This window comes from Lampetra planeri, chromosome 2 (genome assembly GCF_965212315.1).
Source record: "Lampetra planeri chromosome 2, kcLamPlan1.2.h2, whole genome shotgun sequence".
Taxonomy (NCBI): Eukaryota; Metazoa; Chordata; class Hyperoartia; order Petromyzontiformes; family Petromyzontidae; genus Lampetra; species Lampetra planeri.
In genome coordinates, this window is record NC_136108.1 from 35,298,558 (window position 1) to 35,323,015 (window position 24,458).

General features: G+C 45.1%; 1 protein-coding gene across 1 annotated transcript in view; it reads right to left on the bottom strand.

The window, feature by feature from the left end:
- Positions 1 to 271: 271 nt before the first annotated feature.
- SNTG2 (syntrophin gamma 2) overlaps positions 272 to 24,458 on the bottom strand; it is a 102,332-nt gene continuing 78,145 nt past the window's right edge. Inside the window, exons 10-17 of the mRNA XM_078614323.1 lie at positions 15,506 to 15,635; positions 14,658 to 14,696; positions 12,204 to 12,320; positions 9,546 to 9,617; positions 5,513 to 5,665; positions 4,337 to 4,429; positions 2,639 to 2,749; positions 272 to 1,548 (exon numbers count right to left, since the gene is read on the bottom strand). Of these exons, the coding sequence (XP_078470449.1) occupies positions 1,420 to 1,548; positions 2,639 to 2,749; positions 4,337 to 4,429; positions 5,513 to 5,665; positions 9,546 to 9,617; positions 12,204 to 12,320; positions 14,658 to 14,696; positions 15,506 to 15,635 (844 nt within the window). The 3' untranslated portion in view covers positions 272 to 1,419. The remainder of the gene's footprint in view (positions 1,549 to 2,638; positions 2,750 to 4,336; positions 4,430 to 5,512; positions 5,666 to 9,545; positions 9,618 to 12,203; positions 12,321 to 14,657; positions 14,697 to 15,505; positions 15,636 to 24,458) is intronic.

Below are 24,458 nucleotides of genomic sequence, written 5' to 3' on the forward strand. Positions count from 1 at the left end.
AGGCTACTGCTTTGCACGTGCGCTGCTGTGAACTGTATTTAAAGTTCTGACGACCACGTAAATCAGCAGCGGTTGTCACTTTGTCGCACGGAGACAGACGCAGACTCAAAAAGTCGCGTGATGTTTGTCCAAAAGCGTCGTGAGTGTTTCGAGATGCCGGGAGCCCGGGGTACCAATGGCACTTGGCAGTAGTTGTGTCGACCGTTCGAGTCGTTTGGATTTTGATGAGCACATTGAAACAGGAGAGCTCAACAATGTCATTACGCTCGACTTTATTTTGCGTGTGTTGTTTTTATTTTATATTTTTGTACATATTACAGGCATAATTTATTACATGTTCACCTAAAAGAGGTAATAAAGCATAGATCTCCTTAAAGTTCATTAAAACAGGAAAAGAAACGTGTTGCGAATACTGGAAATTCATTTGGCGAAAACGCATATAAAACTGTCACTGCCTTTCAAGGGACTCTTTTTTATTTTTTGCGCTGGAGGAAGAAACAAAACTGAAACAATATTTACGCAATTAAATTCTAAGCATAAATATTAATCGTCGCTGATATTTTAAAAAGTGTAGTGTACATTATATACAATTTTCATAAATAATAATAACAGTTTTAGTGAAATGGTTGTGTGCTTTTTGAGTTAATAACAGCTTAGATATTTAGGCATTTATTTGAAAACTAAATATTAAACCAAAATTTGTATTGATTGTCTCAAATATGTTATAAGCACAATTTTTCAATAATACTGTACAGTATCTAACAATCCACAAATTCATATACAAGAATAAAATCTATTAACAAAATAAGAACTTCATTGCAACTCTATCCCTTTCACCTACATTCTGTGTGTCATAAAATCCTTTCATTTGCAGATCAGTCAAGTTCATTATTCACGGATTCATACAAAAATATTGAATAATTTTACTCACAATGTATTTTGTTTTAAATATTAGGGGAAATGTCGATGCACGATTGAAAAAATAAGCAACGCGGAAAACAGTTTACAAAGGATATCCTTTTACGATGAATCTATTATTTTACTCGCAAGGCATTCTGTATATATATTGCAACAAACAGATAAAAAATACCATTAGATGTGCATTCATTAAAGTTGCATGGGAAATAGCGGTGAAGCTGACTAAATGAGACGGTGTTGGTCTTTTTTACGGAATCGCAAAATGTAAAATGTACACGATCTTCAGGACGTCGCCACACTCCGTCCCCCCGGACTCGCGCTGTTCACCATCCTGGCGCGTCGCGTGCTCGCCGTCCAATTCCCATCCTCCCAATTTTCTCGTCGTCGCGTCCGTAAATATTTTAGGACGGCGAAAAGCAAAATTGCTTTTGAACTCGACTGCGTCGCCATCGTTTTCAACGAACGACCGAGTGGCCCCGTGGTCCGCCGATCCACTGCGCGCTAGCTCAGAGCGTGCTTCTTCGACGCGCCCTGCGCCTCCACGAACGCCGGATCCACCAAAGCCACTTTAGCGGCGACGAACGAATGGATGCAATGCAGCACGGCCATGTGATTTGCGAATTCCAGCTCCTGAGATGAAAAAAAAAATCAAATACATGATATATATACTGTAGTTATATTCGCTTCGCGGAAATGTGAGTGTTGCGTGCTTCCCAAGTGCGCTGCGCGGCACAATCTATTTACAACGCCATCGGACGACATCATAACGGGGATAGCCATTAGGCTACAGGGTGGCGAGTTCAGAGGGGAGCGTGCGGGAACGGAACAAAGGGATGTTAACGGCCCTTTTAGTCCAATGTGAGTGCGCCACGTTACTCAAACATAATAAGTAGGATTTCTGGTTTATCGTTGTTTGACATTAATGTGGCCGTTTTTTTTATGGTGTTTGTATTCACTGGATGTAAAATGAGTCATTTTGATCCTGTTTTTTTGTCATCACGAAAGAAAGCCACTGGCGGTTGCGTTTGTATCTGTTTGGATAATGCGCCGCTGCCGTGTCCCCTCTGCGCCAGCCCACGTGGGGTCACGCATCTCCGAGTGATCTTTTGAAGCCATTGTAGTGATTTTATGGGGGTTTTTTTGGTCGTAAAATCATAATCGTCATCAGCAGCCATGATCAATCCGCTGCTGGATGAAGGCCTCCCCAAGCCGTCGCCATCTCTCACTAATCTGCGGGGCAATCCATCCGGCACCTGCACACGGGCTGATTTCATCGCTCCGTCTCCCTGGTGGACGCGCTATCGGACTCACTCCATTTCTTGGACGTCACTCCACTGGTATTTTTAACCGTCATTTTTAATAATTATCATTAAAATATAGATTATGATGTTTGAATGATATTTTACATTTCTGATGTATATATATATACATATCTTCATATATAATTGTATACGTGTTTAAAATTGCACGTGAAAATATATATTTGATTAAAAATGTCAAAAATACATTTGTGGGATTTAAATTTTATATGGCTGCATTGATTGAAACCAGAATAGCTCTTTATTTTCATTGCTAATTTGATTTGTTTTTCTTATCTGAAATACCACAGTTGTATTCATGAGCGCAGCTTCTACATTATGCAAATATGAACACGTGAACAATCTGGGAATGTAATGGAATAGAATGTGTTATGCGTTGAGATGTAAGTGCACGTCCTTACCTTTGTCTCCACTAATTTTGTGTCCGTGTTTTGAAATAAAAACTTAACCCTGCTCATTCCGTCGTCAGAGGAGCCTTTGAGTTGAGCGAACTTGTAATGCCAAATTAGATGCTGCGAAACAAAAGCAATTTAAAAAAACAAACAAACTAGCAAAGCAACAACCAACAACAAAACTGAACTTACATCATGTTTCCTTCTCTTGCTATCGCACATGTTCGCTCGAACCCATTCACATGCAAAAGAAACCCAGCACAAACATGATCTCTTGACTCGAGTTCCCATCCAAATTGCAGAATCGCCACCATTGGAACCTCATTTGCCAGAAGAAAAAATATGATAATTGTTTTTTTTACCCTTTTATCTGGCAACAAAACTGACACCTTTTTTTTACAAGGAGTCATGTTTGCATAGACCACAATACCGGCAGTCGTAATGCAAACAAAAAACATAACTCTGATAATGTATGCACTGTCCTTGAAGTTGATTGGTCCACACCGGAGACAGCTTTCCTTAGAGCCTAGTCTCACATGGTGTTGGACCAAATGACGGCAAAAGGCGCACCATTTGGCGTCATCTGGTCCAACACCATGTGAGACTAGGCTCTAAGGAAAGCTGTCTCGGGTGTGGACCAATCAAATGGTGCGCCTTTTGGCGTCATCTGGTCCAACACCATGTGAGACTAGGCTCTAAGGAAAGCTGTCTCGGGTGTGGACCAATCAACTTCAAGGACAGTGCATACATTATCAGAGTTGTGTTTTTTGTTTGCATTACGACTGCAGGTATTGTGGTCTATGCAAACATGACTCCTTGTAAAAAAAAGTGCTCATCCAATGGGCGAGGTCTCACGACGACGGCCAACTTTCAGGCCAGGCCCGGCAGAGTGCCGCCCAGCCATTCTTCAACTGGGCACGCCACAAAGAAGTCCAAATAAAGTCGCGGCGTCTTTTCACAGACGAACGAGACGGCACCTGCCTTGAAAGGACCACAAACGGCAGGTGTTGATGATGACGTAGGAGATAATCCCCGGCACCCAATGTTATGTCGAGTAAAACTTGACACGTGTGGAGCCTACATCTTTGTCGTTTAAAAAAGAGACCATTAGCTTCAACAGGGCTCATATTTTACCGAAGTACATTCGTTTTCCTCCTTTTAAAGAAGTGTAAAATCGTGGATGTTGCTTGATCTTCACAAATATAAAGTCCCACAAATATCATCATCTGTGCAAAGACCCAACGATATTTATCTGCTAGCAGTTTACAACATAAAGGGTGTGAGTTTTTAAGGATATATTTTTTAATTAGCAAATCATATTTTAAAGTAAAAACATTAACATTTCTTTGGTTTTCAAAATAAAAAAAATAAAAAGTTTTATTAACATTATTCTTAACTCGCTTTGGTCATTAATTTTAACGACTGCGCAACTCATTATAACCATTTAATTAATTTAGTCGCTAAATTGTAATGCATTCAAAGTTTCTTTACGCACAATTATTAAATACAAAGTGATGTTTCCTTCAAATGTTATTGAACAAAATGCAAAAAAAATTACTGTAAACGGAATCATAATTTTCGGGTGTCATTAAAATGTAATTGCAGCGTGGCTGATTTACAACATAGACGTTGTGTAGGAACAGGGCCGCAGTTAATGCTTCCTACGAGCAAAACTGTCGTCAGCTGCTTTATCATCGGTACACATACCTTTGTTTCCGCATCAAAACATGTAAATCCTGTGTTAAAGTCTATCTTCAATCCCAGTGGCCTTCCCTTGAGTAAACAGTTGTAGGTTATAGACTGAAAAATAAACACAAGCAAAATGACGCCCAGATTGCACTGAGCATGGATCTCACCCATCCCCAGCCCCGCACACATAGTCTGTAGAGAAAGTCAATAGAATGCGTAATTAGACAGCTCCTGGTTTTCTGCTGAATTGGGGTTACAGAAGCGGCGGTAGGAGAGAGAAGGAATGGTCAGAGGAGCGGAGGAGTGGAGGAGTGGAGGGACGTTTGTGAGCAGCGAGCATGAGAGGCAGCGAAGGGAAGATTGGGTACTTGGAAGTGAGGGCAGGCAGATGTTCAAAACACAAAAAGACCCCCCACTGGCACAAATAAACTGTAATTCAATACACATCATTAACGGTGTTTTGACCTAAAAATAACGAAACGTACATGAAGTGACATGCATTATTCATGACCAAATTCTATACAACATCTTAATAAAAACCACGGAGCCAGGCAAAAAGGCCTTTCATAATGGCTTTGCAATCTACTCGTGTTGACGTAGTCTGAATTTTATTTGAGTCTTAACCTGAGTCTGTTATCTGTAAGTGTAGTCGACTGAAGCAGTCTAACATTTTGTAAAATACGCACAGTTAATAAATGCATATGTTTGGGGGTGTGCACCACCCCACCCCCCCCAAAAAAAACCAAGGTAAGTACTCAGTAAGCTCAATACAATCACCATCGCTGGTCCTTCTCGGCGCACTGCCGCCTCTAACGTCAGCAAGTGACCTCCGTCCGCATATTCACTCGGAATCGTCAGTCACGGCGGTTAGCCGTATTCATCGTCACGCTTATTTTTTGTCCGCTACCCTTTCAAAAATTTACGTCACTAATTTCCTTAAACAGAATTAACAAGCGACAAGACAAACGTAACAACGTCTACAGCTCCACTAGCTCACAGATTGATGGTCACAATCAGAACCTTAATTTCTCAAGGAATATTTTCCGTGGCCCTCTAACCCGCCAATCCCTAACTTCCCGGACCAGCAACACATTTTTCGGAGTCCAGCCCCGGACAACTCCCCACTGAAATGAAGCCCTGGTCTTGATTGATCAAACACACAGCGCAGTGGCCACGTGGGTAAAGTACACCTACCCCTCTTCTCTGTACCTCCAGGAAGCTTGCCGTCTGGAAAGCCTTCTCCCACACCGCGAGCTCGCTCGCCTGCTCCACGCTGAAGTAGTGGATGTCTTCCGTGGAGGTCATGACCCTGAAGCAGTGCTCCTTCTGGTCCTGCAGGTCGCCCCCCTGTGCGTCGCGTCCGTGAGATCGGCAAGGCCGGGCGAAGGGGGCGGGGGTGGAAGGGAATGAACGGAGGAGGCCCGTGAAAAATCGGCCGGCGATGAATCGTGCCGTCCGCTTCGATTACAGTGGACGTTCAAGGATCCCGTGGCACCCCAGAAATGCAGAACAGCTCGAAAATACGTGGCGTCCCTCCAGGATGCTGCCGTTGCGACTCCAGCGAGTGCTGACTCATTGCGCTGCGTCTCTCGCAAGGCTGGCTGAGTGGCGTGGGGCCAGGGCCCTCGACTCTCAGGGGGGCAGGTCAAGAGTTTAACGTTTTGCTCAGAGATTGACTCGGCCCATTATGCCTCCGTGGTCAATAAAACAACGAGTTCTGCTATGTGTTCCACTCAGAGGCAGGCGGGTGCTCTGTGGAGTGACTGGTCCCAGCACCTAGGCACGTGGTTAGGCCACGGTGATTTAGGGCCATTGAACGAGATGAGCACTGCCCGGTGGCAATTTAAGCAGGTAGACACTGAAAGTGAAATCAACAGCAACAAAGTAGGGAAGGAAACCAGAATTACACATCCTCTGATTGTCTGACACACACACACAATTGTAGTGATCTCAATCTGTGATAGAGGAAAAGCAGGCAAGAGATAGAGGGAGCAGACAGGAAGAGGAGAGACGAGAGGGAGACGCATAGTGGGATGAAATCACGTAATGGAAGGGGGTGGGGTAGTCAGATCAAGACCGAGTGCTCCTGTACACCGTTCGTGACCCTTGGAGCAGAATGGCACTTGGGATATCACCTTGATGAGAGGCGATACGTATCCAATATTTGAACAATTCCACCAACATAGACTCAATTCGATGACAATTTTGAGGATTCAATTTAGTTTTTTGTCCTCTGGTGAAATCCAACTTGTCCTGCAGCGACATACCGAGCCCTCCCCCTCCCCCCAACCACCAGCACCAGCAGCGTCTCGCGACGAGGGGCGCGCGGCATCACTTTGCTCGCGACAGAAGTTCAAGAGGGAAAAACGCCGACGGCAGCGCAAGCCCCCCGGGCCAACGCTTTGCTGCCCATCGGCCTCGCGCTCACGCCGCGTGTCTCCTCGAGAGACGAAGCAACTGCTCGCGACGTGGCCACGGAAGAGGAGGAGGAGGAGGAGACGGTGCGCTTCTAGCGAAACGATGGCCACGCAACAGAGCGCCCCCACCAGCGCCCGCGTCGCCGCTTGCGCGGAGAGAGAAGCGCTGCAGCGGATGAACTTAGCGGTGGCGCTGTGCCACGAAGCTGGCAAACGGAGTTCGATTCGCGCTCACGGCCAACATTGGTGACAAATGTCGGAGCCAGTCACGGGCCTCCCGTAGGTCGACTCAGCCTTTTATAAAACAAAACAGGTTTGACGTTGCTCATGGTTGTAAATGCTGTGCTCTAGTATCGGGGTTGTCATTGGGCACTACCACTCGAGACGTGCAAGGGATTCCTATCCATAACAATCCTCTATTATCCTATCCTATATATCGATAATTCTATGAACAGGTGTTTTTTAAAATCCTTTATATTAAGTTCACTTGCTTGCTTGCTTGCACGCTTACGACCGTGCAAATCTTTCGGTCGTTTTTTAACCCACTTCCCGTGATCCAATCGAGCTCACATTTTGCACACAGACTCGTTGTGCATGACAACTTATTTACGTGAAAATTTTTTTCCAAAATGTTACACTTTTTAGGAAAAAATAAATTATATTTAATTACCAATTGCTTAATGGTGGCAGGCAATCATCTGACCCATTGGTGGCAGCCATCTCAATCCAGAGGACGAGAGGACTCTAGCCGCCATGCATATAAAGGATTTATAGTGAAAAACTTTGTTTTTACGGATTTTTTTTTTTACATATGATGAAGACAAAATAAGTTGAGATGGATGCGGCGTGCCAAATCATACCCGGAAAAGCATTCCAGACTGTTAAGCACTGTTTGTCGAGCTGAAGCTCTTTCCCAAACTCTATCGCAATGCGGACTTGCAAATGAATACGTCTATGAATTTCCCAGCCTTTAACTGATGGATTTGTTCAACATGATAATACAATAAATCATACCCCCCTTGCCAGCCCACTTTTGGACGAAGGCCTCGCCACACTCTGTTACATGACCATACTTCACCACGCTGGTCAATGTGGGTTGGAGAAGAGGGGGGTGGGGTGGAAGTCGCTCCGGTTCATGAATTACTAGTCATTGATATTCAAATTAAGTTGAGATGGATGTGGCGTGCCAAAATCATTCCCGTGAAAGCATTCCAGACTGTTAAGCACTGTTTCCCACCTGATGACGGACGCTTGTGTTGCGCCCGAAACGTCGTGATTTATTTTATTGTATACCTACGTGACTTTACCGAAAGAACCAAAGAGTATGGATTTCTGCAGTCACGAAAGCTTCTAGTCGAATTTAGGTACAGTAACTGGCTTCATTAGAGCAGTGCGCTAACCATTGCACCACCAGTCCACCCACAATGCAGACCATTTAGACCGCGGTGGCCAACCTGAAACACAAAGTACCCATGAGTTCTGCAAAAAGCCATGGGCATATCTAATATTATATCATAAAACTCACCATGCAACATTCATCCATTCTTCTTTGCTACTGTGATAGCATGTTCTACGTTATGCCCCATCGAGAAAGCTGCATGCGACTTGATTTAGATGAAGGAAGTTTCCAGGCACGAAGCTGTAGTCAAAACTCTGCAGGCATGTGGAACGATGAGGCAATCTCTTTAAGGGAGCAGAATAAGCAGTGCTCACCGCGGAAGTGATTGAGACACAATGCAGCATCGCGAACGCAGCTGCTGCGGCAGACCGCGGCACAATCACCGCACATCGGTTCACTCCAAATTTACAAAAGGGTGTTCATTGTGAGCCACGTTGGAGTCGAGTGAAAATGTTTCCCATTCGCAAACCACTCGGTCAAGTAGTGAAAGGGAGCGATTAAACGCGGCTATCTCGTACGAGTGAATTAAAATTAAACGTGTGACCCCTGCACCGCCACGACACGCGTGGTGGCGTCTGTAACTCACCAAGGTCAGTAGCACCGGTTGTAGGAACAATTCCTATTACAGACACATCCAATTACCTCGGGTGCTATAGCTTTCTCCTGCAATCAGAAAGCCATCCAGTCTTTCCGATTGCTTTCTATTTTATCCTGCAGTGTGAATCCTGATGGACGGCTGCCAACTTTGTGTGTCAACTTCAATCCCATGATTGGATTGGGGGGTTTCAAATTACGCCCGGGAGCGATATGTCCATTACCGCTCATGAAATATAAGTTAGCGTGCACTCCGATAAAGTCTGCATCCTGTTTTTTTTTGTCTGATTGATAACTAACGCTCCGCACCTTGAGTGATTGTTGTATTACATTGATTACGTTGAAGGAGCAATGAGTAGCGTTTGGTTAATATGATGGTGGCGTGGCGAAATGAGAAATCCGTGCGCAACGATTTGCTCGCCTAGCTGCGGGATATTTTTACCCGGGCATCGCGAGCCAACGGTTTAAAAATCGAATCCCATCGTGAAACAAAGTGCTGCGGTAAAAAAAAAAAAATCCTGTTCGGCATCGTGCAGTCAGGGAGGCTGTCGACGGCGCGGGTACATGCGCCGTCGACACGGCGAGGCAATGCGTTGCAGCAGCCAAAACCCACAGGTGCCCCGGTGGGCAAGGAACGCGCACGCGACTCGTTCGTGAGGCCAACAACCCTCAAGCGGCAAGTAAACAAACGTGAACTCATTCTGAACGCCAGGGGGGGCAGGAGGGGGGGGAGATTCTCCTGTTGTTGCACACGTTTTGCTTTCACCGGAATGCGTTTTGCCTCGGGGTTAAATTAATTGGCCTCGAATTATCTCACCTTAAGAACCTTACAGAGGACTTCAAACACATTGTAGATCCGTTCTGCCTTCTCCCAGTCTCGTGTGCTTACCTGTAAATAAAAGACAATAAGGTTATGATTTTTTCTCACAAAGACCATGATCGCCTTTCACAGCCTGTTGGGGGCAAGTGCTGTTTGAGAGTACCGGTAGAAGCCCACAGAACACATGGGGGGATTCTGTAACAGGCATCACACCCGAAGTGCTGATGTCAGAGAATAATCACAGAACAAATACATTTTCAAAGGAGTTTTCATAAAATAATGAATCATTCAGATGTCCCTTTTACCCTTTACACTTTATCACGTGGGCTTTCCCACACAGTCTGCTATGAGCGTGTTCCTTAACAGTCAAACCGCTATATTTAATTCTCAGCACTGAAATTTAGTGAATGGGTTGAAAGCGTCAACTCATTACACTAAAAAAATCCAACTCTTTGGTTCTTTCGCTAAAGTAAAGTAGTTAGAAATAAAATGAAATAAATCACGACGTTTCGATCGCAACACAGGCGGTGATGACGACGTTTCGATCGCAACACAGGCGGTAATGACGACCGCTTGTGTTGTGATCGAAACATCGTGATTTGTTTTATTTTGTTTTATTTCTAACTACGTGACTTTACCGAACGAACCCAAGAGTATGGATGCCTGACGTCACGAAAGTTTCAAATCAAGATTTAAAAAATCCTGTTTGATCATCGGTGACTTGTCTGGATTCGAACCGAGGTTCTCACTGGTGATGGCTTAGTGGTCTGACCTCTAAACCACCAGTCCACCTGCTGACATCAATTACTAAGCTCATAATATTGGCATCAAACTCTTTGTGTAAAGTATATGCTTTATTTTATTTATATCATCATCAATATCCTCGTCGTCATTTGGAAGATAATTACAAGACACAGGAGTAGGTAGGGTCCATGAAAGGTTTTTCTTTCCTTCACTCGATTTATATTACTGATTCATACATGTTGCCTTTAGCAGGTTCATGTGACCCCTGTAGCCACTCGGGGTTGCTACCTCCACGACAATGATGAAACAAACCCAAACAACCGAATTCCTGAATCGAATTGTTGACCGTGATCGAGATTATTCGTCGAGTCACGAGGTGGGGTGAATCGTCGTCACATCTCTATCAGGTGCAACGTGACGTCACTCTCAATCGCCGTCCCGCGACAACGATAAACGACGACTGTCTGCCGTGCCAGGGGCCAAACGGAAAACGTGAAGACCCCACGGCAACGCGGACAGACCGTGTCCGTGGGCTCTTCATCCTACAGCCTCCGAGGCGGCCTTTGAAAAAAACAAGTTATTCATCGCTCAACAGGCTCTAAATAATGCGACGTATTGATCGGCATGATTCATTACCATAACATAGCATATCAAATCCATATCAAACATACGTGCCACAATAAACATGAATATACAATCGGCCAAATTAATATACATTGAGTGCGCGGATGGGCTTTGTTGTCCTGCTTATCAGCGTGCGTTGCAAATGCATTAACGCGGCTCGTGGGAGGCAAGCGTGGAAGGAATGGGAAACGGGTTGAGAAGGAGGAGGCTGTGGTAATGGCAGGGGCACCACGGTGACTATGAGATGTTAACTACCTCGCCTGGTATACAGGAGGCTGTGGGTTAGATCCTAACCGTGACACCTGCTGCTGTATATTTGGAGCTTGCAAGTTCTCCCCGTCGCCAAGTGGCTTTTTCTCCGTGTCCCCCGGTTTTTTCCCCTCCAAATTTAGAAACACGAGTTTAGAATATTTGGCTATAATACATTTACAAATTATTATAATAAGCCACTTGTATGAGCTATTATTTGTGGCCAGGTCACTTCTGAAAAACAGCGACAATAGCTCAAGTGGGCATTAACTGGTAAAATAAAAAATACTTTAGTTTAGTTGTCGTCTTCCCTGCGGTCCGCTCCTATAACGTCACTCACTGCCAGGTCGCCGACACAATCATTCATCAAGGAAACGGGGGTTGTTTTAGTCACCTGGTGACTACGACTGGAGGAACATCGTCGAGCATGATGATGGTTATGACTGCTCACCACATGTCAGAGCCTAATCAATGTAAATGAAGGCACAGACTGAGATCATTCATTAGAGACAGCAGGGCTCAGCTTCCTCCAGAGGACCCCCCCCCGCACCCTCCCCTCCCGCAGGGCTGTGCCTAGTGAGGAGGCATGGACGGCTGAGTCTACGACTGAAACAAACAATGCTGACCAAGTCAACTTCTCGCAATCACTACAGATCCACAAACGAGCTGCAAAACAACCGCACAATCGAGTCGACGCAGCCAACAACAGCGCATCGCCTGCAGTCCCCTACACATTCAGATTTTTGCTCAGCCAATTATTGAGCGTGTCCCACGTGTTTGAGGAGACCAGAAAAAAGGTGCGCACGAGGCAACGAATGAAGGGTGTGTCTTCTCCTTTGTCGCAATCGCGACTTAAACATCCATATCCAACTTCGACGGTCGCACGAACGGAGCTCTCAACAGCGGCGCGCGAGGACCCACGGGAAAGCGGGGAAGCAGGCCGGTGCCGATCTCTCGTATCGTGGGCAAACAAAAAAGAACGACATCACGGCCGCCCCGGGAGACGCGCGGCAGCGTGCGCGGGGAGGGCCCACTCACGGGAGGGCAGGAGAAGAGGTGCATGTGGTGGCCCTTGAGGGCGAGGAAGCGCGTGCGGTAGACCTGCCACGTGTCCGGCGTCGGCGCACGCTCGTACAGCCAGCCCATGTGCACGATCTGCGACCATCACGCGCTCGAGTGATTCGCGCGCACCCACCGCGGCGCGCTTACGCGACGGGCAATCACACTCCACCGCAGACGACGACCTCGCGACTTGAATTAAAATTTAACCTTAGCCGACCGAGGAGATAGAAAATAACAAACAAGGGAATTTGATTTATCCTCAGGTTCCGTGCCGCAGCTGTCGTCGGCGTTGTAATTAGTTTGTCCGTATTATACATTTCCGCGTGTGTTATAGTTGTATATGAATAAATAAAAAAGATACACATTTCGAAAACTGTGGTGAGTTAAAAAAAAAGAGACATCATTAACTTTGCAAAATGATTGCATGAAATATTTACGTCAAATGATTCATATTCTGTGCCACTCGACAAGAATGCGATGACTCAAAACTATTTTGGCAAACAGTATTTATATTCTTTTGCAATTTTAAATGAAAGGCAATAACTCGTGAACTTCACATCACGTAGTTTCTCCGTAATAACGCTGTTTAATATAAATGATAAACAATATCGAATGAGTATTTTTGCTCGTGCGCACACTTAAGCATCGTCGCAAAGGCTTCTGGATATCAGGCAGTGTTGGGCCGCTGTGAGGCAACCACACAGATCTTTTACTTTGCAATCAGGTGAGAGGCCATTGAGATGATCAATCTGAGACTCGGGTTACAAAGTAAAAATATAATAAAATAAAAATAAATAAAACAATTGCACAACAAGATCATTAAAGGGTAAAATATGGTAAACAAACAACAGCCATTTAAGCAAACAAAAACCATTCCGACACATTGAAAATAAACCCAAAGCAATTAAATATATCCTGTGACCAAGTAACATGGAATGCGCGCGATCTTGTCAGATCTGAGAAGCTAAGCGGCGTTGGGACTGACTGGACAGTGCATGGAACGGAGACCATGACTCATGAAAGGCAGGTGCTGTGGGCTGCTGTGAGGCTATGTTGAGGGGAGTGTACCAATAATTAAATTGTACTGCACTATGCTCCAATGTCTATGAGCCCCATCTTTACCAATCCACACGAATCATTGTGGTGAAGTATGGTCAAATAACCCCAGGCCCAGCTAGGCCCTCGATTCAGCAGTGGATTTCCAAAAAGAATCGATACCCACACAAGTGCAAATATTTATTTTACAACATACGACGACGGTAGAACGATAGTACAAAGTATAAAGTATAAAGATACAACTAACAGTGAGATAAGATACACGTCTTTGAAGTGTATTATAAATCTAATGACAAACAGTGAAACGCGTTTGTTGAGATTTGCTTAATTTTATCTGTAGGCTTTCACAACCAAAGTGGGTCATAATTAATTTAATTTTGCGTCGGATCAACTTGTGGGATGTAATGCCAAGGTTGAACTATAACCATCCACCACCCAACATTTTCAAAACTGTGCTTGTTTTTCAACAAAAAGCAAATCAATTGGCTCATTTGTCCACCACGTGACAACTCTATTTGATTGGCTGTGTCGGGCGTTGCAGGTTGTAGCAAAGACAAACTCCTGCACGATGATCTATGCTCCAAGCTCGTGTGCTGTTTCATTCAGACTCTGTCGCCTCGACGGACCTGGTTTTCACCTGAGGACGGCTGCTTGCGTTGTGGCCGAAACGTCGTGAGAATTATTTTATTTTATTATGTTTTATTTTTATTATTTTATTACTTCCCTTCTACGTGACTTTACCGAAAGAACCAAGAAGATAACCCAACGTACATAAAGCATGAATCATCATATGTTCTTGTTTACATGGTACTGTATATATAGGGTGGGCCAAATGTCAGGACACATAGGATTATTTAATTTATGTAAACACGTGCATTTACACATTTTAATTGTTGATTCGTTAAGTTTATATTCATCTATTATCATTATTAATATCTATTTTTCTTCTTCCTCTTCGGAATAAATTTGAATACAATTATGTATGCAAAAGAAGGCAGTTGAAACCTTTACAAAAAAGTCATAATTACATTTAAAATAGAATTCATGCATACATTCACGTAAATGGAAAGCAGTTTGAACATTTGTGAAAATAAATTAAACAACCCTATTTGATGTGTTAAATAAATGTGTGTCCTGATTTTTGGCTCACCCTCTATATATGTGTGAACTGCCTTGAAACTTCAGAGGTGAACTTTGGCTGTCGGCATTGTAATGTTAATAAATCAGTGGTGGAAAGTGTTTGACAAGATAATAATAATAACACCTACACATTTACAATGTTTCGCAACACTTATGTCTACTCCTGGCCTTGCTAGGAATATATATGTGATTCGGAAATGACCATGCTGTGGATGATGAAAATGTCAGCCTCACCTGATCATGAGCTGGGGAGTATTTATTTGACATTTTCATCTGGGGGAGAAAAAAAACACACACAAAAACACAATTTACATTTCAATACGTCTAATACACCCAAATGCACTTTAGAAAAAACCTCCATTAGAATGAATTAACATTTGAATCTTTAAAGCAAATGAGTAACATAGAGTGAACAGAGTGCAGGCAGACAATTACAATTCGCGGAAAGGGACTGGAGAAAGCAGATAAGATGTCACTTGGTTTGATGGGAGTTCATCAACAAAATAGGAATATAGCAAAGGCTGGCTGTAATGACTTTTGAAATAGATGATAGTAACATAGATACAGGAAATATTGTGGCAATTGCCGTCTGATTGCAAAACGCTGTGCGAACACGAATACACTGTTTATTTTGTTATAATTAATGATAATATTCAAGGAGTATTTTTTCTGAACACAATGGAAACAAAAATCTGAATGTTGCACAAAGGAAGCACGATGCAAAGCTGCACGCTTGGAATTTACAGCGAGAGACAAAAAGAGACGCACGTGGATCAGAGAGGAAATGCAAATCAGAGGCATTCTGTGGAGTTGAAAAAAGTAAAAGTGCGCTTGGCTCGGGCACACCTCCCAAATGTTTTCATTTACGATAGAAGACGGACGAGACGGGTGACGGAATAGCAGCCAGAGGAGTGAACGCACGCGAGAGCACGACCACCGTGGAGATGGAGCGAAGAGACTTGTTTACGTAAGATAGCGCGTGCAGGAAGGTCAACAGCGTGGGCGAGGCCTTTGATCCGGCAGTGGATAAACCGATGGCCGCCGCTCCTGACAACGACGATCATGGATGTGTTTGCGCTTACGTTCTGTTGAGTCAATTCCGTGGTGTTGGAGGAGATTGCCTGATACCAGTCGTAGCACTCCTGCGAGCTGTGACATTGCAGAACTCCGGAGCTGATGCCATCAACAGCAATGACCTCGAATGCGTTTGGTCTGAAAAAACACAGGAGCCAAGGAATCATTAAGCAGCGTGGAGTGCGCACTCAACACTTTACATTTTGACGAAAGCCAAACGCTCTTTAGTAACGAACGTCAATGCATCATAACGCAGCTTGTTTTTGCCCAGTGCTAGACAAAATGTAGCTTTTGGCTCATTACAGAATTTTGGCTCAGTTTCCTAAGCACAATAATTACGTGAACAAATGATAAATTAACGTCTGCAATACTTCTAATTTTAAAAGTTCAAAAAAGTAACCAGCACACCACCGCAATTTGGCTGTGCGGCAGAGCAGTGCTGCACTTCAGACGTTTGCCCAACGTCTCTCGTTCCTAAACACCGATGGGATGCTATGAAAATAAGAAAAAACAAGCCGGGGAGAGAAAAAAATAACTTTTAGCCTTACTCCATAAGTGTTTTTAAAGAAGCTATACCTTGCTGACTGATATCCACATTATTAGACAAAGCTGAGAGCCTGGGTAAATCCCTTCTCGCTGAATGCCAATCGATAGCCAGTTTCAGCTCGCGCTGTAAAGTTCATCCCGCATCGATCGGCCTCCACCAAATAATCCCAGTTTGTTCAAGACACTGGTACAAAGTGTCGCGGTGGAGGTGGTGTGGGAAGGAGCGAGCCAGGCGGTGGGAGGCGGCAGACACAGCGGGGGGCGGGGGGGGGGCATTAGGGGGCTGTTGCCGTAGCGGATGGGGACCCAGACTCGGGGTATAATCTCATTACCAAGCCATCCCACACCAAAGCAATGAAGACTCAATTGGCCACCAGGCATACGATCTGCGCGGCGAGACTTTCACTACTGGATCTGGCAGCTGTGTGAAAGCGTTACGGAATTTTAGTCAAGGCCCCGGGTATACTGCAGGGACGCCACCGACGGTTGCTCACCTGGGCTTCAACCTCGCACTCACGCGGCAGATTAATGACACCACGCTAAATCTCGTGTCGACGTACTGGGATATTTTAAAAAAACCTGAAAATCAGCAAGAAATTACGATAATGAACGATGATAGACAGGGGAATGATTAACCGCTTGCACTAATGCCGTGTGAGGATGTCTGACGATGCAACTTTAAATCGCTGCAATGATAGTTCTGTCATCAGGAATCATAGTCACCGAGCTCCCATCTATATTTAAATAAAGGCAAATAATGTATGTAAATTGTGGATAAACGCACTATTAAATGAATGCTAAGCAGCTGTTTGTAATGTGCAGCCAAGCAAAGCAAAGTATGCTGTGTATCTGTATGACGAACCTTTCAATCAAAGCGTTACAAAGTAACAATGGCAATTTTTTTGCAAAGAGCTCTTTAATTGGAGCAATCACGCGCTTTTGAAGATTAAACTACAGAGTAATACATTATGTAAAAACATCTCGGCATATCAACAAGAATATAACAATTGCGGTATAAATCCAAATGTTATTGCAATGTATTACGTACACACAGCAAGAAACAAAGACAAAGATCCCCTGTACAGCCTGAACAGACTGTAGGGGCAAGTGCTGTTAGCCAGCACCTATGAAGGCCGGCACGGCACACGATGGGGTGGGTGGACAGCACCACGCCCAATAAGTTAGTTTTACATTATATTTGCTTAAAAATAAACAAGTATCATGTACAACTAAAATAAATGGCGTATTTGCATTGTTTCATTGTGCATGCGACTTGCATATTTTTAAAGTATAATATAATGGCCATTTTAAGATATAATCCATGAAGTACAAATTATAAAAAAAAATTGTTATGACGGTAAGAACATGAATGAAAATGCCCGAGTACTATTTAATTATTCCAGAAATCAATGCACACATCTTTCTTTCATGTTCAAGGATCATCTTGAGACTCGGTAATTCGCATGGAGACATAAAAGAGACTTGCTGCTTTTCGTACTCTGCTACAAGCGTAATTGTCAGAGTATGGAAAGATTACCACAATTCACATCCACAATTACGCACTGTACAGCCCATGAGGCCAGGTGGGTCGTTCGATGCCAACCGAGGTGGCTACCAGCAGTCTCCACCCTGGGCAGTCTCCACCCTGGGCATTGTCCACCATGGGCATTGTCCACCATGGGTAGAGAGCTTGGCATACATGCCCTCTGTTTTATAACCACGTTTACTTTTGATTTTCATATGCCGTAGATGTTTAATCTCAATTGTTTATTGTCTAAAAGTGATGTTCTCTGTCAAACGTACCAGGGCACATTCTCTTATTCCCTTTTTTTTAAATAGAAAAATACCACAGTGACCATCCTATCCATAGCTAATTGTGATCAAAAGATACAATGCTTGAATAATCTCATTGTTAGCATTTGCCACTCGAGGTGGACCTGATAATCCAGTTTAGGGCCAAAGGCGCAAGGACCAGGAGACAAAATACTTGCGTACAGTGAAAAAACATACACCGGCAATGCCTCTTAGATGGACAAATTTACTCTTAACCTGAAATGGTCCACACTGGTGGAAGAAAGTGAACTGTATTCTCTGGCTGTATTTTAAAGGAAATGTTGGGGGTTTGTCTTATAATGCACTAGGTGTGAGCTTGCGTTAGTGTAAATGTGTGTGTGTGTGTTAGAGTACGTGTTTGTGTGTTTGACCACATTGTTTTTGTACAACATTATTGACACCGGGTATAATTTGGAGATGTCTTACTTTCCGGACCATCTTAAAAATCCAGAGAATACAGTGGTAACAGGTGTCCAGCACTCACACTTCACCTCACCACACCACAAGTAACCCATCAAGCAACTGACAGCAGTGGACTCATTTCACCACTGGTGTAAGCAGGCCTGGATTAAGGTCACCCGTAGGCCCTAAGCCAGCACCATATTTTTGGCCTCCCACCCACGCCTTTGGCTCTGCTGTGCTGTGCCTCGCTCCTTTCTCTGAGCCCCGTGCAAGGGCCAAGTGCCAGGAGTCGACTCTTGGCTGCCGAACATTCGAGCACTGACAAGAGGAGCTCGTTAGGGTCACGGTCCGGCAAAGGGCTGCTAATCAGGGCTCGGAGAAAGAGAGAGAGAGGGAGTGGGAGCCATGAAGCTGCTGCTGCCGCCATTTTGATAAGAGAGAGCCGGGCCACAGCATGGTGGATTCGGTAATAAAGCCACGTCACGTGGGCAGGATGTTAACTACCTCGCCTGGTATCAGAGGTCGCAAACGGGTTTTGATTCCTTACCCGTACCCGTACCCGGCCGTACCCGTACCCTACCCGATACCCGGCCGGGTACGGGTAGGGTACGGGTATCGGGTACCCGATTGCGACCTCTGGGATGAAGCCATGTTGCAGGCGCGGGTGGGTTGATTCTAGGAACTTGAATTGTGAGAAGAGACAAGACGTTGGGAAATGAGTGACAAACAGTTACTCACCAGTGACTCACGGCCTACCCGTACCCATACCCGGCCGGGTATGGGTAGCCGGATATCTGGTAGGGTACGGGTATCGGGTACCCGGTTGCGACCTCTGCCTGGTATGCAGGAGATTGTGGGGTCGATCCTGCCCATGACACCTGTTTATTTGGAGTTTGAATGTTCTACTTCGTGGTGGCGTGGATTTGGCTGCTCTAAGTTTCCACGTGATAAGCCACTTCGTTGAGCTATCGTTTGTGGCTATATCGCTGTTGAAAAAGAGCTATATAGCTCAGTGGGACTTACCTGGTAAAATAAAGAAAATAACTTAGTTTTTTTTAGTTGAATAAAGCTCTCTGTTATCAGATTGGCCAATGTGTGGAGTTCAGCTCTCTGTTATTGGACTGGCACAAAGAGAGCTGAGTCACACACAATGGGCAATCTGATATTCGAGGGCCGAGTCACACACACAGCCTATCCCATATTGCAAAAGAAGCTTACACCTGCCGATACGACCGTATAACAAAATAAACAAGCAGGCATGATGCCTCCACATATCCTTCCCTCCACGTAAAATAATACAGATATTTCTTCCACAACCCATCAGCTGCATGGCTTTCTGGGAGTGCGTAGCTTCAGCGGCCTTGTCGAGTAGGGTTGGCATGGCTCCTGGTGCAAGTAGGCGCATGATGACCCCCGTCCAATGTCGCCTCACCGCAGTCTGATGTCTGGGCAACTCCAGTCGCGCACTTCCAACTGCCTACACACTCAATAGCTACGTGCACATGTATGTTGCACTTCTTTCGCACCGTATGTAGCCAACTGTGCTTATCGGAGGTACACCGCCTACGCGTTGCATTATTTTATCGTGAAAGAAACCGCCTCCTGCTGGACAGATGTTTCCTCTAACTTCTCTACATGGTCAGTGGGCTCCGTGTCCAAAAATAAAACGCCAAAACAAACAAATAGCCACTGCGTGTTCACCAACACAGGTTTAGTGCACACGTAGTGCATGTGATGCGTAAGAGGATGACACGATTGCTGCGGGAACACTGAGCAAAAATCAATGCCAAGTATGAAATGAAAGGAGTGAGTGGGATGGTTTTCTCTTTGTCTTCTGATAAACAAACAACAAACGGCCTTGTTGACTACACGCGCCTGCAACGTTCACAGAACGACAGCGATGATCAAGACGACGATAATGACCGTGTTGAGCTTACGTAAAAAAAACATGGCAATAATGAAATAAAACTACCAATAACAAATTACTCATCTTTCTTGACGAACACAGGTCATGGCTAAGCAGTATCATAATCGGCACCGTAATTATCTGGAGAGATACCAACTGCTTTAAGTTGCAAAGTAATGCATTCAGCAAATGCTGTGATGACAAAACGTTTCCATCGCCTCTCATGTGGCCCCATGAGCTTTTCCCAAAGGATCATAGGAGGTTATTCAACTGCAGCTGGATGTGGGGCAGGTTAAGGGTCCTGCTTGAGCTCACAGAACTATGGAGGTATCCACGGAGGCTTTTCAGTGGCCCTCAGAGAGAAGTTGGAAAAGAGCGAGAAATCTTGAGACGCAGCTAGGCCACTGCGCTTCGGCGCCTAATGAGGCCCCCGTAGCAGAGAAAATAAGGCAGAGACACAGAATTGGTCACGGTAATTTGTAAGAGGTCAGGGCGTAGCAGCTGAGAGTAGGAATATTTTAGATTGTTGTTATTTGAACTGCGATTAACACCAGCGCTAACTATAACATGCATAAGCGAGTTACTTTACATCTGTCAGGGGACTCCACCCACTAAACTGTCACACGGAAATATTACACTTTTCTTCAGGCCCATGCCACTACAGTGTACGAATTACGGCAGTCACGCTAAAATGTAATTGTTAATCCATCCGTGATATGCATGACGTGGCACGTAAACATTTCATTTCCATCAGCGTCGAATGCATCGCTATGTAAATCAAGGAGGAAGACAAGAATATGTGCTGCATGCAGTGGCGGCTCCTGCAAAATCTCTCAGGGGGGACAAATGTCTGGATGATTGATAAGGATAAGGTCCACCCATGCAATGGATAAATTAACAGCTTAAGCATGTAAAGGCAACTTCACTTCTTTAATATTAATGAAAAATAAAGTGACTCTTACAATACATATTGTTTGTTTCTATACTCACTATTAAAACAAACCACTCAAGTTTCTTTCATTAAAGATTCCACTAGGTGGCGACAAATTATATTGTTGGATGAAACGTGCTTACGTATGATGACGTAAGCACGTATGATGACGTAAGCACGTTAGTGCAAGCCCTCCCGGAAGCCATAGAGAATGCATTGGAGCGCCCGCCGTTCGAAAAAAAACATCTTTGAATGTAAGTCTATGGGGCCACTCGGGGCGATTCTCAGCTGGAGTGAAATCGCCCAAAAAGAGGCGGTACTCCACAGAACGTGACATGACGCTAATTGGACTATATCCAGAGGCACAGTGACGGCTAGCGTGACTCTGTGGCTGAATGACATTGGTGGTGCGTCGCCCAATCGCCCTAATGAAGAAACCGCCCCTGGCTGCATGCCAATCACAGATTGCTTTTCAAGTGACATGCACAATTTTTTTTAAAGAGGCGTATCGAACTGATTAGTGGGACGTCCAAGTTGCGTTGATGAACCCCTTTAAGTGGCATTACAAATGGGATCCTGCAGGACATGGCCATTGGGAACAGGTACTAAACGTTCATCAGTCAGCCCTGCCGTCGCTGTAATGCACAACGAGAGCATCGTTTGTAAGCAGAGCACAGGAGACACATGGGCCAGGCTGAGGGCATCGCTAGACACGGGCCTGTCAAATTAAACCTCGTGAACCGGCAGTAGCCAAATGTTAACCTCAACCGTAAGCTTCGCATTTTGAACGTTTCAGTTCCCTCCCGTCCACTGTGTGTGCGAGACCATGATGACCAAAGCGCAGTTTCAAATTAAAGACACGGGAATTCATTTAAATAGCTTCCACCCCCCTCCCCTCCTGGGCTTTCTGAATACGTGCAGTTGATACTAATGGGAGATATCCCAAGGCCATTCCTGGGTACCCAGTTTATAGAGCCATCATTGGATGCGGCCAGCTGTGGGTTGTTTAAATTCCCCATGTTGCTACGCGTGGCAAATAGTGGTGATGATTGAAGGGAAGCTGCATGCTGATTTTGCCATAATTATGCTTATGACCATAACTTGTGCACGGAATTTCAAACAAGCAAGATGCTGTTACCGTCTCTTGGTAGCATCTTGGACTTTAGGCCCCAGAGGGTCTCTGGCCAGTGGTTTTCAGCACATCATCTGGACCTGGGAATTTCAAACGCTTGTGCGGCGGTCAGGCATTACTAAAACTGCCATGTGCACATTTTGTCACGCGGTAGAATCGTGCGCACTCCCACGTTTCCCCCAAGACGTTTGGACAGAGTGGACGAGTAGGCTAAATAGCCTCTAGAGGGAGCTCGCTAGCGCCCTTCCGCCAGAAGTAGCATGAACAAGACATTGCAGTGCTGCACCTTTACCTTACATGATAAAACCAAACCGGGTTTTTTTTTATAAACATTTAGTTTTCAGACATTTGATTATCCATCTTTGGAAAATAGACGATGGGGAGGAAAATTCCAAAGCTGAGCAACGCGAGGGGAAGAGACAGGAAGAGAAGCGTTTTGACTCGTAGATCGTCAATACCAAATAATGCAATCAATAACATTAACACCGTGTGGTATACACTGTGCAATAGCATGTTCAAACACAAGTATCTGGGCAGGGTTGTTCATGAGGACTGTTCGCAGATCATCATCTCAGTAGAACTTCTGAATAGGGCGCTCGGTGGTGGGGGAGTGGTGGGGTGGTTGCCACCCAGGGTGGGCCCCAGCAACACCACGTGTCCTTCCCGGCCACACCACCAATCTCTCTGCAGCGGTGACTCCCTTCTGAGTGGCCTCGCCCATCCCAGAGGAGACTGAGCTGCGCCTGAAGCAGGAGTGAGGAATTATTTGGATCTGAAGCAGGAGTGTGGACTTTTTTGCACCTCAATAATGAGTGAGGAATTCTTTGCACCTGAAGAATGAGTGAGTAATTCTATATACCCGATGCAGAAGTGAGGAATTCTTTGCATCTGAAGCAGGAGTGAGCAATTATTTGCACCTGAAGCAGGAGTAATTATGTGTATCTGAAGCAGGAGTGAGGAATAATCTGTACCTGAACGAGTGGGGAATTCTTTGCACCTGAAGCAGAGTGAGGAATTCCCAGCTAGCGGCGGCGCTTCCCACGAGGATACAACGTGACCTCAGCTTGTGCCAGAGCGTAGCTTCGTAAAGTTACATTTTAAGTGAGGTCTTATTGCGCCAGTAGTTGCGCGTTTTTTTTTGTCCCTTGGCCGTAACGTGCAGCATTCATAACCCAGCAGACATTATTAAAGCTATAAACCACTGCATATTCAATATATTCATTTTCTTTCTGGCAGCGTCCAAAGTTCGGTCCCAAAGCAAACACGCTGCAAAGTAAATAAATAGTTTATCCAGTGGGCTATTTTTTTTTAAGGCCGGAGCTATGGAATGCAGCAACCATCAAAGACGCCCGCGTATGGCTCCGCGCTTCAAAGTGGAGAGAAGTGAGCAAAGAGGGGTACGGGGGGGTTGGGGGGGTTGCGGGGGAGGGGTGCGGGGGAGGGGTGCGGGGGTGGGGTGCGGGGGAGGGGTACGGGGGAGGGGTGCGGGGGAGGGGTGCGGGGGAGGGGTGCGGGGCTGTGCACGAGCTTCAGAGTTATTTAATAGCTGCCTTAGCTCCGTTATTTTATCTGACCGATCAACTACCTAGGAACAACCTGGTGACCTGAGGCTGACTCCCGGCCACAGCCTACAAACATACACCGGTCGTGAGTGACATCTCGAATGGTCCTGGGTCACAATTCCCTTCGCCGACCCTGCACTGACCCAGATTGGTGAAGTATGGTCACTTTCTGTGTATGTGCCGCTTGATACGCTGGATACTCTTGCAAATGAGATGTTCCGGGTAAAATATTCAAAGAATAATAAAATATTTTAAAAATGGTAATATAAAAAAAACACCCACGTGACTGACAAGGTGTGAGTTGGCCGCCATTCAGAGGTGAATTGGCAATGGCGCTGAGGATTATGACTATTAATGTGATTTTTTAATCCACCAAAAAAATTGACAAGAGGTTCTTTCGTGAGGTTTTTTTTTCTTTGCGGTGCTCCCAGTGGCAGGCAGTGACTTGTGTTTGACCGCGTGGTCCGGACTCGTTATCAGATGTGGCAAAGGTGTCTATGCTCTTTGCATGACATTGTGTCGCTTGGCGTACAGCCAGAGCTTTTTGAAGAAAAAAACTCCCCACCTCTGGTAACCGAACTGCCTCGTAAATATATACGGCCTGACATTCTGGTAGGAGTTATCTTGATGTAAACAACAACAACAAACA